Source organism: Chiloscyllium plagiosum, unplaced genomic scaffold (genome assembly GCF_037043375.1).
Source record: "Chiloscyllium plagiosum isolate Xiang-an unplaced genomic scaffold, Cpla_swu_hap1 HiC_scaffold_4, whole genome shotgun sequence".
In the NCBI taxonomy this organism is placed as follows: domain Eukaryota; kingdom Metazoa; phylum Chordata; class Chondrichthyes; order Orectolobiformes; family Hemiscylliidae; genus Chiloscyllium; species Chiloscyllium plagiosum.
In genome coordinates this window covers 51084296-51099742 of record NW_028270142.1, presented here as the reverse complement: position 1 = coordinate 51099742, position 15447 = coordinate 51084296, and the positions used below count along the sequence as shown (strand labels likewise).

The 15447-nt window shown below is 40.3% G+C and overlaps 1 protein-coding gene across 2 annotated transcripts in view; it reads right to left on the bottom strand.

Annotated features, from left to right (window-relative positions):
- Positions 1-11344: 11344 nt before the first annotated feature.
- The window catches only part of ofcc1 (orofacial cleft 1 candidate 1), a 308134-nt gene continuing 304031 nt past the window's right edge, over positions 11345-15447 (bottom strand). For both annotated transcript variants that reach the window (XM_087986250.1, XM_087986251.1), the window contains one exon: positions 11345-13304. In XM_087986250.1, the coding sequence (XP_087842376.1) occupies positions 13301-13304 (4 nt within the window). In that variant the 3' untranslated portion in view covers positions 11345-13300. The remainder of the gene's footprint in view (positions 13305-15447) is intronic.

Below are 15447 nucleotides of genomic sequence, written 5' to 3'. Positions count from 1 at the left end.
GCCTACAGATACACTTAAAATTGTGGAGGGAGGGAGTAGATCCTTCAGCAACCCCAGGATCTTACCCTGGCCCGATGAACTCACTGACCACTAGCCATCAGGCCATCCAGAACAATAATCCAATTAATTATACATTCCCATTAACAGTGGTGTAATTGATAGAGATAACAAAACAAATCCCCATATTTAGGCCCACAGAGTTTTGAAATTCTGATTGCTGCTCTTAACCATAAAGCAGTTTACACCCCCCCCCCCCCCCCCCAGCACAGCAACTGAGAAAGGTGACAGTGCAACCCCATTGGATACTTTGGACCCCAGTCATGACTCCATTGGCTAAAGGCAACAGAATATGCAGGAAGATCCCCACTCAGTGAAGACTCATAGCAAGATTGATGCTGAAAATCCATGCAGCAACCTAAGAAGGCCTAGGTGAAGATCCAGCCTGACCTGTCAGACCCACCTTCATGGAAGAGAGCTAGCCCTACATCAGAGAAAAGGAGATATCTACAGCTCAGCTCAAATACATGGATTACTGCAGGTAATATCCTTTCACAGAAGACTAGAACTAAGTAGAGAGGAAATATTGTGGAAATGTGGGAAATGCTCACATAGTGTTTTTTAGATTAGATTACATTACATTACCTTACAGTGTGGAAACAGGCCCTTCGGCCCAACAAGTCCACACTGACCCGCCGAAGCGCAACCCATCCATACCCCTACATTTACCCCTATACCTAACACTACGGGCAATTTAGCATGGCTAATTCACCTGACCTGCACATCTTTGGACTGTGGGAGGAAACCGGAGCACCTGGAGGAAACCCACGCAGACACGGGGAGAACGTGCAAACTCCACACAGTCAGTCGCCTGAGGCAGGAATTGAACCCGGGAATCTGGCGCTGTGAGGCAACAGTACTAACCACTGTGCCACCGTGCCGCCCACAATAACAAATATTTCTAATAAGAAATATTTTGTTCATAAAATCAAGTTGAACTGCAAAGGGAATTTTGGGTCCCTTTATCTGGCTCAGTGACCAAAGCACTTGAGTCAAGTGCTTTTAATACATAAACTGGTCAAAGTGTCCAAAGCATGGACAATAGTATGATTACTGCCTGTGAACAATAAAATAGAGCAATGTTACTCCATGCCATATTACATGATGTCCAAAGCCAAAACTGTTCCTGACTGATGTACATCCAGACTAGAGCTATATAACTATCTTTATGTACATCATCGATGAGTCTATACATTTATTGTCATAGTTCAGGTGTAAGTTTGCTCGCTGAGCTGGTAGGCTTGTTCTCAGACGTTTCATCACCATGCTGAGTGCTGGTGTTCTGTCCCACTTTCTATTTATGTGTCTTGGTCTGTTACAGTGAGTGATATCATTTCTGGTTCTTTTTCTCAGCGGTTGGTAAATGGGGTTGAAATCAATGTGTTTATTGATGGAGTTCCAGTTTTAATGTCAGGCCTCTGGGATTTCCCATGCATGTCTTTGATTTGCCTGTCCAAGGATGGATGTGTGATCTCAGTCAAAGTGGTGTGATTTGTCTGTGTGTAAGGATACTAGTGATAGTTGGTCATGTCTTTTGGTGGCTAGTTGGTGATCATGTATCCTGGTGGCTAGTTTTCTGCCTGTCTGTCCAACATACTGTTTGTTGCAGTCCTTGCGGGATATTTTGTATATGACATTTGATTTGCTGGCTGTTGGTACAGGGTCCTGAAGGTTCATCAGTAGCTGTTTCAGTGTGTTGGTAGGTTTGTGAGTGACCATGATGCAAAGGGATTGGAGTAGTCTGGTCGTCATCACTGAGATGTCTTTGGTGTGTTAGTGTGGCTAGAGTCTCTGAGTGTGTTGTGCCTTCTTGTTTGCGTTTGTTGTTCAATAATCGGCAGACTGTGTTTATTTGGTACCTGTTGTTCTTGAATATGTTGTGTAGTTATTTTTCTTCCGCTGCTTGTAGGTCCTGGGTGCTGCAGAGTGTTGTGGCCTGTTTAACTAATGTCCTGATGCCGCTCTGTTTAAGGGTGTTGGGATGATTGCTCTGTAGTTGAATATCTGATCTGTGTGTGTTGCTTTCCTGTAGATGCTGGTCTGCAGTTCCCTATTGACTGTTTGTTTCACTGTGACACATAGGAAGGGGAATCTAGTGTTGCTGTCTTCCTCTTTGGTGAGATTTATGCCAGTAAGGATACTGTTTATGATATTGAAGGTTTCTTCTAATTTGTTCCATTTTGTGATGATAAAGGTGTCGTCTACATAGTGGACCCAAAGTTTGGGTTAGATCGTGGGGAGGGCTGTTCATCCTAGTCTCTGCATAACTCTGCATATTGTCATGTCTTCAAACTCAAAGGATGACCATCAAGTTAACAACTGTTGTGATGCAACTTTAAATATTGCCTTAGATTCAAGAAGCTGAAAGTTTGCAACCGCAAAATATTGTGTCTACTATGTATGTCGTGAAAGTGACCACTACCAGCTAGTGGTGTGGCTAGGGTACTGCCAGCAGTTCTTTTTGTGCTGGGTCTAAGGTCTAACAGCCATTGATACTAATGTTCCCACCTAAATAAGAAAGGAAGAACTTGTAAATAAATAGCCCATTTCACAACTTCAGCAGCTCCAAAAGCTTTATAGACCATGAACTATTTCTGAAATATAGTCAGTTTTAAAGGAGCACACAAGCTCCTGCAAACAACAATGTGACAATGACTAGATAATTTGTTTATTTGATGTTGAATAAAGGATTACTATTAGTCAGGACACATAAGAACTTTCCTACTCTTCTTCAAAATCATGTCTCTGGATATTTTATGTCCTCCTGAGAGGGCAGGTGGAGCCTCAGTTTAATGTCAAGAGTGTTAACTGAGACTTTGTTCCAGTTACTAAATGGAGAAAAACTGACAAAGGTCTATCGCAGCTGAAATTGACATCACGAAAGCTCAAGAGATTCAAACCAGCTGGACTTTGATGATTTTTTTTAACTTTAAAACTTAAGATTATCTGAGAATTTTTTTTGCTTTCTACACTTATACTGGCAAAACTGCAATTAATGTACAAAATGGCAACTATGCGCCCACCTATGGTTTGCCTCTGCACCCACTCCATATTGATTTTGTACATTAACCCAAATTAATAAGCAAAAATAACTTGTGTTTAGATCATGCTTTTTAATGTCATATAAACATCCCCTGACATTTTTTCAGAGGCATTTTCGATTGCAATTTAATGCTGAATCCCATAGGGAGGTATGAAGCCAGGTGATAAAAAATTTGCGAAAGAGGTAGTTTGTAAGATGTTCCTTAAAGGAAGAACAAAGGTGATGGAGGTGCAGAGAAATTTAGGGAGGGAATTCCAGAGTCAGTGCCAAGACAGTTGCTCCTGGTGGAATGATTTAAATTTGGGTTTTTACAAGAGGCAAGAATGGGTGGACAGTTGCAAGTTGTGGGTGGAAGAAAAGTCACACTTCAGGTTCATATTTTGTTGTTATTTAGGAATGCTATTCATAACTCAATATCAGAAACTGTCAATCAATATATTGGCAAGATGGAAACATTGGCACATGTTGTAGAAATAAGAGATTCAAGGACAGAATTTTCAGAAATTCTATTTCATCTATTTTTAATCTGTGAAAAACAAATGAGTTTTTCCAATGTTCTGTGGTCCTAACTCTGTACGTAGATGAATCCCTACCAACAAGGCACAGCTTGAAGTGTCCCTATTTGAATCCAGCTCTGTGTTAAATGAACGGGTTGCCATTTCCAATGTTATAGCCAAGCACCATTAACGTGCAAATCAACACATTCGTGCTGCATTTTTTTACACAAGTTAAAAAGCCTGGTGAAAGAGGGAAAGGCAAGCTGGCTGCAAAGAGCAGGCTGTTACTAACTCTGGGAAGCAGCTGCTAATCCCTCGCTTGTATTCAGAGGATTGAAGTGCCAGGCATACACACTCGGAACTCCTTCACAGTCTCGAGTTGACTTCCCAGTATGACCTTCATTCCAATATGAATTCAAGTGAGGAAACAGAAGTCACAAATTGTGTTCTAGGTTTAGCGGCAGCTGAAGGAAGTCATTGCTACAGAATGTGGATCATATTTCAAAGAGAATGTGACAGGGAATCTGAGGCATTAAAAAAACTATGACACAAAACCCACCATTGAACAAACACCCACATATAACAAGCGTTATGTGTGGTGAATTTGTGCTAGTTGCATTGTAGCTACAGATACAGTTGCTTGTCATCCCCTTCTGATTAGAGACTTTATGGAATTCACTCAAATTTTCCTACTCTCTCTTTTTTAATGAATTGTAAACCATTCAAAGCAAATTTACCAAGCATTTTGGGATTTTGTTCGCATGCCATAATTGCAAATGCCTGCAAATGGTTATTTCTAAATTGATGAAAATTGAACTTGTAGGATTTACATAATTGAAGCAGGTAATTTGATAGACCTGGCTTATGTTTATGCTCTATCTACCTTCTACAAGTGTCCATCTACCTTCTTTTACCTCAACCGATCAAAATATCCTTCTATATATTTATCTAGTTTCTCTTTATTCACACCTATTGTAGTTGCCCCTTTATCCAACATATACAACATTCTCATTTTCTTAACAGCTAACTACATGCTGAGGCCAATGCTTAGTGCCTCTATTGCCTTTCTTTTTTTTAAACCACTTTCCTCTCTTTTTCCCCCAGTTTTCTTGCACCATGCATGCATGCACAGAACTAAAGTATTGAAGGGCTACGTCACTACAGCATGGCAGTGTGGTGGGTGCCTGCATTAAAAATAGCGTTATCCACATATTGATAGGGTGGAAGCTCCAAAGTACTCCTAGCTATGTTAAGTCCCTTGATCATTCCCCTGGAATAGGAGATTAATTAGGGTTAAGCCAGAAATTGAAAAGCTGCCGCCTTCCGGTGAAGTGGATGTTGGGCTGGAGAGACATTTGACAGACTTGCAAACAGGGTTATTTTGTGACTTAGTCCTGAATCCATGCAAGTAACTGTTCAGTTAATGGAGGTGAGGGACTGCATCATGTTATTCTAAAGTTTACTAGAATGGGTTGAAATCAATGAGCCAATGACACATATGAATAAACTGGCTGATATACATGGGATTCATAGCCCTAAGTTTCCTGTGTGAATCTCATTTTTGATTGCGTGTGAAATCAGTCATGCAGGTGCAGGGGCATACTGGCAACTGAGAACCCTGGCACAAGAGAACTACATCATCTGAGCCCCTCCATTCACACTCACACAGCTCCCAGTGGCCACCTTTAATGCACCAAGAATACACTCTGTTTTTCCCTACCCATATTTTCCTGAATTCAACTGAAACATTCTGAACACTAGATCAACTGACATCAGACTAACTCACTGCACGCCATTCACGTCAATACAAAAGGTATTGCTGGTTCCTCTGGCTCAGTGCTTTCTGCATAAGCTCAGTGGATCGTTTAAAAAGAACCTCTTATGCCGGGCATGTGTGCTGAGTGCCTTGACTCTGATTTGTTTTGTGATCATTGAGCTGATTATTAATTTCCACCTACATCTTCAATTAGTTGTTCCACTGACATTTTTCTGATTATTTTCTAGCTTTCTTTCATAGCACTGAAAGCAGGATGAATTTTCATGTGCTTGATTCTACTAAACAGAACAAGTGTTATGAGCTTAACGGATCTGCAGAGGTAAATTAAGCAGGGATTTTATTGGCTCACATATTATTACTTTGACTTATATATCTTACTGATGCTGAATAAGAGACTAAGCCATGTGATATTGTGTCATTTCCTCTAATGATGTACACTCTGTGATTAGCACAATTAAAAGAAACCCATTAACAACCCAAGATGCAAGGTAACATTGCACTATATTGAAGAAATAGGAACAGGAATCGGTCATTCAGCCCATCAAGCCTGCCTCGCTATTCAATATGATCATTCCTGATCGAACACTTCAATGCCTTTTACTCCCCCATTCCCATAATCCTGTATGTCACTGATAATCAAATCTACCAATCTCTACCTCAGACTAAGCTTCTGTGTAGAAACATCCAAAGGCTCACAACCATCTGAGTAAAATGTTCCTCTTCACCTCCGAACTAGGGTGGCACGGTGGTTCAGTGGTTAACACTGCTGCCTCATAGCGCCAGGGACCCGGATTTAATTCCAGCCTCAGGCGACTGTGTGAAGTTTGCACATTTTCCCTGTATCTGTGTGGGTTTCTCTGGGTGCTCTGGTTTCTTCCCACAGTCCAAAGATGTGCTGGTTAGGTGGGTTGACTATGCTAAATTGCCCATAGTGTTCAGGAATGTGTAGGTTAAGTGCCTTAATCAGGGGTAAATGTAAGGGAATGGGTCTGGGTGGGTTACCCTTTGGAAGGTTGTTGGGCCAATGGGCCTGTTTCTACACTGTAGGGATTCTAATTCTAAGTGGCATTTTCTTTATTTGTTAGTTGAGTCCCCTGGTTCTTGACTCCCCAACTAGGGAAACTACCAAAACCAGAAAACATTGGGTGGGGGAGGGACAGTAATATCTTGAATGTTTTGGCCAATTGAAAGGTTCCCTATTAACCAAGAGCCCAGAGAAAGAAAAAAACAGTTCTGTTTCCCTCAACAGGTCATTTCCAGCACATCAACAGTACTTGAGTAATTACTTTCCAGTGAGATGTTTTGAAATCATAGATTATTTCCCACTGGTTGTCACCTCATGACCTCTCAGGTATGTAATAACCAGAGCACTAAGGAAAGCAGAGCAGGTACCTGTCAACTTCAGCTTGCTGTTGGAAGTGAGGAACCTTCATGTTGCTCAGCATAGAACAGCACATCAGGACATGATCTCTGAGCGCCAGTCAGATACATGTCTCGTCCATACAGAGTGGCATCAAGATTTGCCAACCTCACATGATCCTCATGGCACTTCTCTCTGATCTATTTGGAAGATACTTAGGAAGCACAGACCTATGTGGCAGGACACACCAGCAACTAGAATGGAAAATCTGCTGCAAGAGCACTTAGGGACTGGCACTCACCTCCTGGATTAGATTGGACCATATCTCCTGGCTATAGAAGAAAATGTTGAGTAATTTTGACAAGTACCCATTGGAATTTAGAAGAATGAAAGGTAACCTTCCGGAAACATAAGATTCTTAGGGGACTTGACAGGGTAGATGTGGAGAAGCTGTTTCCCTTTGTGGGATTGTCTAGGACAAGAGGGCATAATCTCAGAATAAAGGTCACAGATTTCAAACAGAGATAAGGTGGAATCTCTATTCACAGAAGGTCATAAATTGGTGGAATTCTTGAGCACAGAGGGCTTTTGAAGCTGGGTCATGAAGTATATTCAAGGTTGAGAGACAAACCTTTAATCAATACGGGAGTCAAGCGTCATATGGAAAAGGCAGGAAGGTCTGGCTGAAGATTATCAAATTAGCCATAATCTCACTGAATGGCAATGCAGTCTCAGTCTGAATGGCCTACTTCGGCTCTGATGTCCTATGGTCTGATGGTCAGGGCTTGCTTTCTTAGAACTGACTCAGCGGCTACTTTCATGCTCGAAAGCACCCATGCCGTGTCATGCCTGTTAGTGTGCTGTCACTTCAGCCAGAGTCTATGACAATCAGTGTTGCCATATTGTGCTCTTTTGCGCAGGCTGCTTGTCAGCAGGGAGCTGTCCTCGTGCATGGGGTTGAAGTGAGTTGTATACGTTGCTGAATGATACACTGAGACACCAATCCAACACCCACAGCATGTGCCAGATGCCCACATGGCAAACACTGCACTTTTATTCAGTCAAATCGCCAGGTCGAAAGCAGGTGGGGTTCTCAGTCCAGCATGGGAATGGAATGCTGTTGCTGTCAGTCGAAGGGATTCCTGGTAATGTCAGTTACAGGCACAGTACACACACCATCCAGGGCTTGGCTGCAGTCAGCCATCTGCTTGGGCAAAGACAGCGGTCTGGTTAGCCCTGTGTAGGGGCTGGTCATTTCAGTCACTCAGACACCTGGACAAATACAGGTCTGGGGGCCTGCTCATCAGTCTTTGAGAACAGCTAAGGAAGGGCTATAGAGAGCACAGAGAGGAATGCTGCCAATAAGGATGATGGAATCAAGGCTGGTGCTGGAAAAGCATATGTGAAGGTGGAGACTAGGTTAGTGACTGGGGGAATATCAAGGTATTTGGGGGATATGTGGGCAATTAATTGGTTGGTTATGTGGGGTGTGTGAGCAGATTATTGGCAGTGACTACCACTGTAGCTGCCACAAGGGTAGTGTAGAAGAGCAGGATGGGCATCAATAAGGTGCAATGTCAGGGCTCGGGTGAGGGAGGACAGTTGGAGGTAAAGCGCATTATGGAGGGTCTCCACATGACAGCCGGAGGTGGTGGAAATGGGCTGTTGAGATAGCGTGAGATAAAAGAGTACATGGAGGTTCTAGAGTCTACCTGGCAATCAAGTGGTTTTTGTTTTTTATATTCATTCACAGGATGTGGGTGTCACTGGCCAGACCAGCATTATTTTACCCATCCCTAATTAGTCCAAGGGCAGTTAAGTGTCAACCATGTTGTTGTGGGTGTGGAGTCACATGGAGGCTAGACTAGGTGAGGACACCACTTTCCTTCTTTAAAGGATATTAGTGAACCAGATGGGTTTTTCCTGACATTCAACAAAGGTCATCGTTAGATTCTTAATTCCAGATATTTATTGAATTCAAACTCCATTATCTGTCATAATGGGTTTTAAACTCCATTATCTGTCATGATGGGTTTTAAACTCCATAACATTACCAGGATCTTTGGATTAATAGGCTTGTGATAATACCACAAGGCCATCATCTCTCCTAAATATATATTCTCTAAAATCAAAACGCTAGATTCCAGATTCATGATTTAGAATTTTCTCCTTGCAGTTTTGGGGAGACGGTGTCTGGCTCTGAGAAGCTTTTTCAATACTTTTTTTTACCATTAATAGCTGGATTAATCTTCTATCAGTCTTGTTATGATCATCAGCATTGAAACATTTTTTGATAATTGCTGGCTGCTACATTCACAGATACTGACTGTTATTGTATGCTTTTGGACTGTTCAATGTTTAAAGATACTGGAATTCCTTGTGACTGGAATTTCTTCCATCTGTTCAGATGGCTTTTGTAGAACTGAAGATTTCTTCAAGCTAACACTGTCTGGTTGAAATCCACAAGACTATTCACCATCTGACAGGTGAGCATTATGCCCACCACTGCTTTTATTTCATTATCATGGTCATGTCTACCCGAACCACCTGGAAAGCTTTGGGTAGATTCATTGCTCCTTCTTAATGATATTAATCTAAGTCAATGTTGCCATGCGGGGAAGAAGGCCCACACTAAGTCTTCAGCAGAAAATAGGTTCAATCATACTAAACAGTAAAGGTTCATCACACAACACTTAATAATTGGTTATATTGAGCAAAATCTTATTGTCTTTGGCTAGATGTCAAATTGCGCCAAGTGTTTTGAAGCTTTTTTGCTGGCAGATTGAGCAAGATTTCTGACAATATTTTATCAAACCCACTTCCTTAGCTACCTATTCTATCTCTCTTGTCTTTTTGAGCCTCATCCTACACCTATCATTTCTGGTACAAATCACCACTCACTAGATATCTGTCAAAAGAATAGCATCCCTGGTACCTGTGCCATCTTTGAAGGGCACCTGGACAAACATTGACAATCCAGCATCACTCCTCATTGGCCACATAATGGCACAGCAGCCACAAAGCCATGTTTCTCACAGCACATAGCCAGCATGATTGACACCCTCCCACACAGATATTCCCATTTTTCTATTTTTTGTTCCTTAGAATTTCTACTCAAGAATCTGAGATGGCCGCATAACTGGCACCTGTGAACCTTTCATTGTACTCATGTGAATACATGCGACAATAAAGCTAATTCAATTCAATTCTCTCACCCCAGTCATTGCATGACCACACAGTTTATCTGACTTTAGCTACATCCCGTCTAAACATTCTCCTTGAGTCACAGCTACTCTGTCCCCAACACTATTGGAGATTCTCCACTTGTCAGTGTACACGAATAGAACATCCGATTCAGGTAAGCAATCGGACAATACTAGGCACGAGTTTCGATTTACAGCCAGCAAAAGTGAACCCACACAAAACAAATAAAAGCTGCAGTTTACCATCCACTATGCAAACCATTATATTGGCATTATGATCAATGACGTTTTAAATTTCATGAATGTCTGCTATCCCCAACTTACATCTCCTAGAACTGAGCACCAATCAGGTCTTGTCTGGCTTGTAGCACCAACACAACTGAACTCCATTTAGGACAAGTAGAGGTTCATCCTCCACATAGTTGTTGTCCTCCTCCTCAGATGTCTACTCGTATTTTCCTTGTTCCTCAGCATCTAATATATCATCTCAATGCGTGCTTCAGTTGTGCAGAGCACAGTACACCAGGATGTTGCGGCACATTCTGTCTGAAGTGCACTGGAGGACCTTTCCAGTCCAGTCCAGGCAGTGGATCTGCATCTACAGCAGCCCCATTGTCTGCCGCACCACGGTCCAAGTTGCAGCATGTGTACCAACCTCGTGACAGTGCTGGCACATTACATCACAAAGGGAGTGCCTGCTGTGCTTCGACTGCCTTCCCAAGCTAGACCCATCTCAATCATTCCACTTATCATTGAATTCAGTCTATCGTGCCATACGATGAATTAATGTTCCCCTCCCCCAAAACCTCTTTCAATGTTTTGCAAGTGCCAGGCAACGTTTGGCCAGCATTCACCTCTTTTTAAGTCATTTGCACTAACCTTTGCATCACTCAGAGGCCCATGTTCAATTTTCAAACATCAAAGATATGGTACAAGTAGACTTTGACAAGTGTTTCAACCCTAAGCACATTCACTCTGTATGCATTGCACATGGACAATGATATTACTTCAAATGAAGTGGAGCTGCAATATGCAAATGAATGTTTCATGTATTTTCTCCTTCAGTGTCTTATTATCCAGCTGATGGGCAAAAGTGTGGGATTGACCTTGAAGTGACACTGATTGTGTCCACCCTGGGTATTGTCCCAGCCATTTTTCAGTTATATTGTGCATCTCGAGAATCATAAGTGATGCAGTGAAGATGTAAGTTAGATCCCTTAGGAGAAGTGTGAAAAATTTACATTTAAGGAAAAAGGCTGTGATGCTGAAAGAATCAAACTGCTATCTTTAGCAAACTAGCATTATTAAAATCACTTTAAGTTTATTAGAAATAGCTGTAAAAGACTTCTTTTGAAAAGGTACATATTAAGGAAACCATTAAAACAAAAGTATAATTCAACTAATGAGAATAAGAAAATCAAAGGCAGAGAAGTACAGTGAATATGTGAAACAGCACAAATCATCCATATTGTTGAAATGAGTACAAAAGTCACAAAAAAGCAAACTATTTCTTCATTTCAAAGCATTTCAACAATTATTTTTTCAGCCCAAGTAGGGAATCACTCTGAAACATTTCAAAGATTTAACTTCAATTAACAGGAATTCAAGAACATTTCTGAAAAGGAAATAAGTTAGAACTTAAAAAAAACTTCATTACAAAAATAAAGTTTCTTAACGATAAAGCTTTATTAGCAATTCAATTTCATTTCCCAACAAGAAAATACGACATTTTAAGATGTTGCTGAGGAACAATGAATACAACTGAAGTGGTTGCACAATTTAAAACATTGAACAACAGAATCAGCTATAACTACAAACAGTTTTTTTAAAAATCCTGCAACAGATTTCAAGTAAATAACTTAAATGGGAGAAACAACAGCCATTTAATATAATGACAATGGAGCAAGAGATTACATCTCAAAGCTGAATTAAAGTCACAGATACTTCATACAGGGAATTAAGATAGACAACATGAAGGAGACAACTTGTGCATTACAGAAATGCTTTAGGATTACAAGTGAGCATGTTTATTTCTTCTGTAGGTTGGCATATTTTAAGAATATAAGAGAAAAGATAGATACTTATGACAATAATGTAGAAGTATTTAACAATTACTTTCACTGAATTACCAACTGTATAATGGAGAAAGTAAGATTTAACAGAAGAGTTTACAGGAGAACACATTAATAGCTTAGCAATGATCTTTGCAGGTTGTCAGAATTTTCGATGATAGTGCTTTATAACCATAATTAATTTAAGAAAAAAATTGCTGTTGAAATCTCTGATCTGTCTCTTTCAAATATGTTATTTTCAGAAGAGGATCTTACATTGGAAAGAGCTATGCAGATAGAGGTGGAAGCTGAAATGCATAAGCAACATGAGAGAAATTTGCGAACAGAAACTGAGTGCACAAAGCTCATCAGACCTTGTCAACTTTCTAATATACAAAAACACCAAAACATTACACAAGAAAACAACACAAAAAGCTTTTAGATCCCTTTATGTTATAAGTTACTACTCCAGATGTGGAGCTTAAAAAAAGCACACAAGCAGAAACAATATTCAGCTTTATGATGCCAATGCAACATTTGTAAGAAAATGAAACATTTTTGGAGAATGTTTAAGCATGTCTAAAAAACCTATTAAACAAGGGAACTAATGATACTCATTTGCATACAGAGGTTCACATCTTACAGTTAGTACCTTTGGACAAAAACTTGGAATACCAAGAGATACCTACAGTTGAACACATGTAAACACACATTATATGATGACATGCCATCTTTGAGAGATAAGGATCAAACTTTCTTACAAGTCGTAATTGACTCATCTAAACCAGATATGGCAAAGATCATAAGGTCTTCCACCTCATTTCAAACTTGACACCAGAGTGGATGTTAATATTTTTACTGAGAAAATTGCTTGGTTGAAGAGGATGAACCACTCCAGATCAAAGGAATGTTAAGAGTATTAAAATACAGAAACAAATGGAAAATGTGCATATCTTTAAAAACCAACACTTCTTATATCTGAGCAAAAATGCATCTTAAAATATGTCAATCAATCCCAAACAGTTCAGAAGCCAAATACTACTGATTAGTATGGGTGAACAAGTAGAAAATCTTGGTCTTGGATAAAATATTTGTTGTACCTACAAGAAGAAATATATCACTCAAGAATAATCACATTGATGCCTGACAACTCTTCATGACTAAGAAATCTGATGATACCACTGATTTCGATAGTTTTGACGGAACTATTCAATTTTCTTCCAAAGATGGATGAATCTTCAATCTCTGATCATCTGACATCCTTTACACCCCAAGAACCAGAAATTAGTAGTAGTTTCTTGTTTCAACCAAATCAACTGTTAATGATAGCAAAACAACACAGTCAGCTTTACTCTCTAAGACTGAATGTGAGAAACTAACAATTTTATCCAAAAGTAAGCTTGAGAATAGAAGAATCACATGCAAGTTTACCTTGTGACAATGTCAAATGAAGAATATTACTCTTTCAGAAACACAGTTATCTTCTCTGATACAATTTGAGAATCTAATGTTCAAGAGAAACATTGATGCCAGAGATTTACCTCTGTGAAGGACGTTCAGGAAATTAAAGATCCACTGAAGTTCCAGTTAAGCAATGATCTCTACCTTAATATTTTGCCTCAAGCAGCAGGCTTACAGTACAAACAAGTCGTCTGCCAATTTTAAAGATTGAGACTTGGGGGAGATGTGGTAGTTTTTTTGTTGAAATAATTTTGTAAATTGTTTAAAAACCAAGAAAAAATTGTTTTTTGAGGGTGGTGAAGAGACATTGTAGAAGGTGGTTAGTGCCTGAAAGGATTAATTGACAAGAGAAGATAAGCTTTACCCATGTGGATTAAAGCACTATCGTGAGGAATTAACTACAGTCAAGTTTGCAACCTGTTTCTCGCTCTTGGGGGTCGGAGCTACATGGACATGTTTCTTTTGCTGTTTTTGGTATGTACCAGCTGGCTGGGAAAGCTGTGTGCTCTTTTCAACATAGCTTCTAAATCGAAAAAGTTTTCATTTTGCACTAATGTTTGCAAAGCTTTCCTTCCATGTGCTTATGTGTGGTTACAAAAACAGGAAGCCAAGCTGAGATACATCTAGACTTTGTATTAAATGTGCACTCCTGTAGCAAAACACAGTGAGTATTCCACAAACAGAGGTATACAGGGGGTTACAATATTCTGGGCCAATCTAACAAAGGCACATTGATGCATATTCTCTATTTTCTGCCAGCCAACCAATCTGCTATCCATGCTAATGTGTTGCCCACTACACCAAGAGCTGCTATTTTCCGTGATAACCTTCGATGTGGAACCTTATCAAACGCCTTCCTGAAATATTGTTATACCTTTTAGAGCCGTTGAGAGTGTGTGCAACCCAGGCCTAATGTTGCTTGGGAGATCTTCTTCAACCAGCAGAGAGGAAGTGGTCCTAATTTCTGGCCTGGACGTTTTGGAACAGAGTGTTCAAGTAAAGCATCCATGAAGGGTGCTACCTTCTGGTGCTTGTGGGAGGTAGGGGGTGTGACAATCACAGCCTGTTGTGGAACGCCTGCTGCAGCAAGTAAAGGGAGAGCTTGGTGCTCTTTAAATATAACTCCAGAACTTCCAAAACCAGAACTTCTAGCAAGGATGGAAGTTTCACTTGGCATCTGCACTTGATTCTTTAAGTCACTACAGAGAATATAATAGGCAAGTTCCTCATCCTTCAACCCCTAGCATTACTTAAATGTTGTCAGCCTTTATATTTCCTGTCTCTGAAGTGATGTTATATTAAACCGTGTCTTAGAAGAAGTCAACCGCAGAAGCAATGGTAAAACTGTACCACAAAAGACTCTGAGTTTCCACCCATTATTCTTAATTCTTATCAGGAAATAGTTTTCATGAACTCTGGTTTAAGATGAGGAATGTATCTGTGACATGAGTCAGGTAGGTTAATCAAACGAACATCTCTTTTTCCAAGCAGTAGTTCCCTCTTCATTGAAATGCTGCATGATGAAGATCTGAGCCTCCCAGTCACCCATTGCTTCTAGCAGTATCCTGACCAATTGATCATCTCACAATGAGGCCCAGTGTGCTGGTGTGTCCAGCAAACCTCCAATTTCTGCCATGTTTCTGCTTGCAGCCTACTCAAAGCTTTTGGGAAATGACAGAGATTTTCTGGATCACTATTTTTCACCTGCTGTCAGCTACAATATTCATGGTATTGTTAGACTAATACATAATGGGCTGAACCTTACATGTCATGTTTGTCGGGTTTTTTTTTGTACGGTTAAATGTCATGAGGCCTAGTAAAATTTCTGACCGTATCTTACCAAAGTTATGATGATCCTCCTGTCTGATTCTAGGTCCATCTTTCACTGTTCCTAGAAAAGCTACTGCTCACCAAATATTCTGCCAAAAACCGTCAATTCACCCATCAAGTTGACACTGGCTCTATCCACTTTGGGCATTGTCCCAGATATTTTCCAGT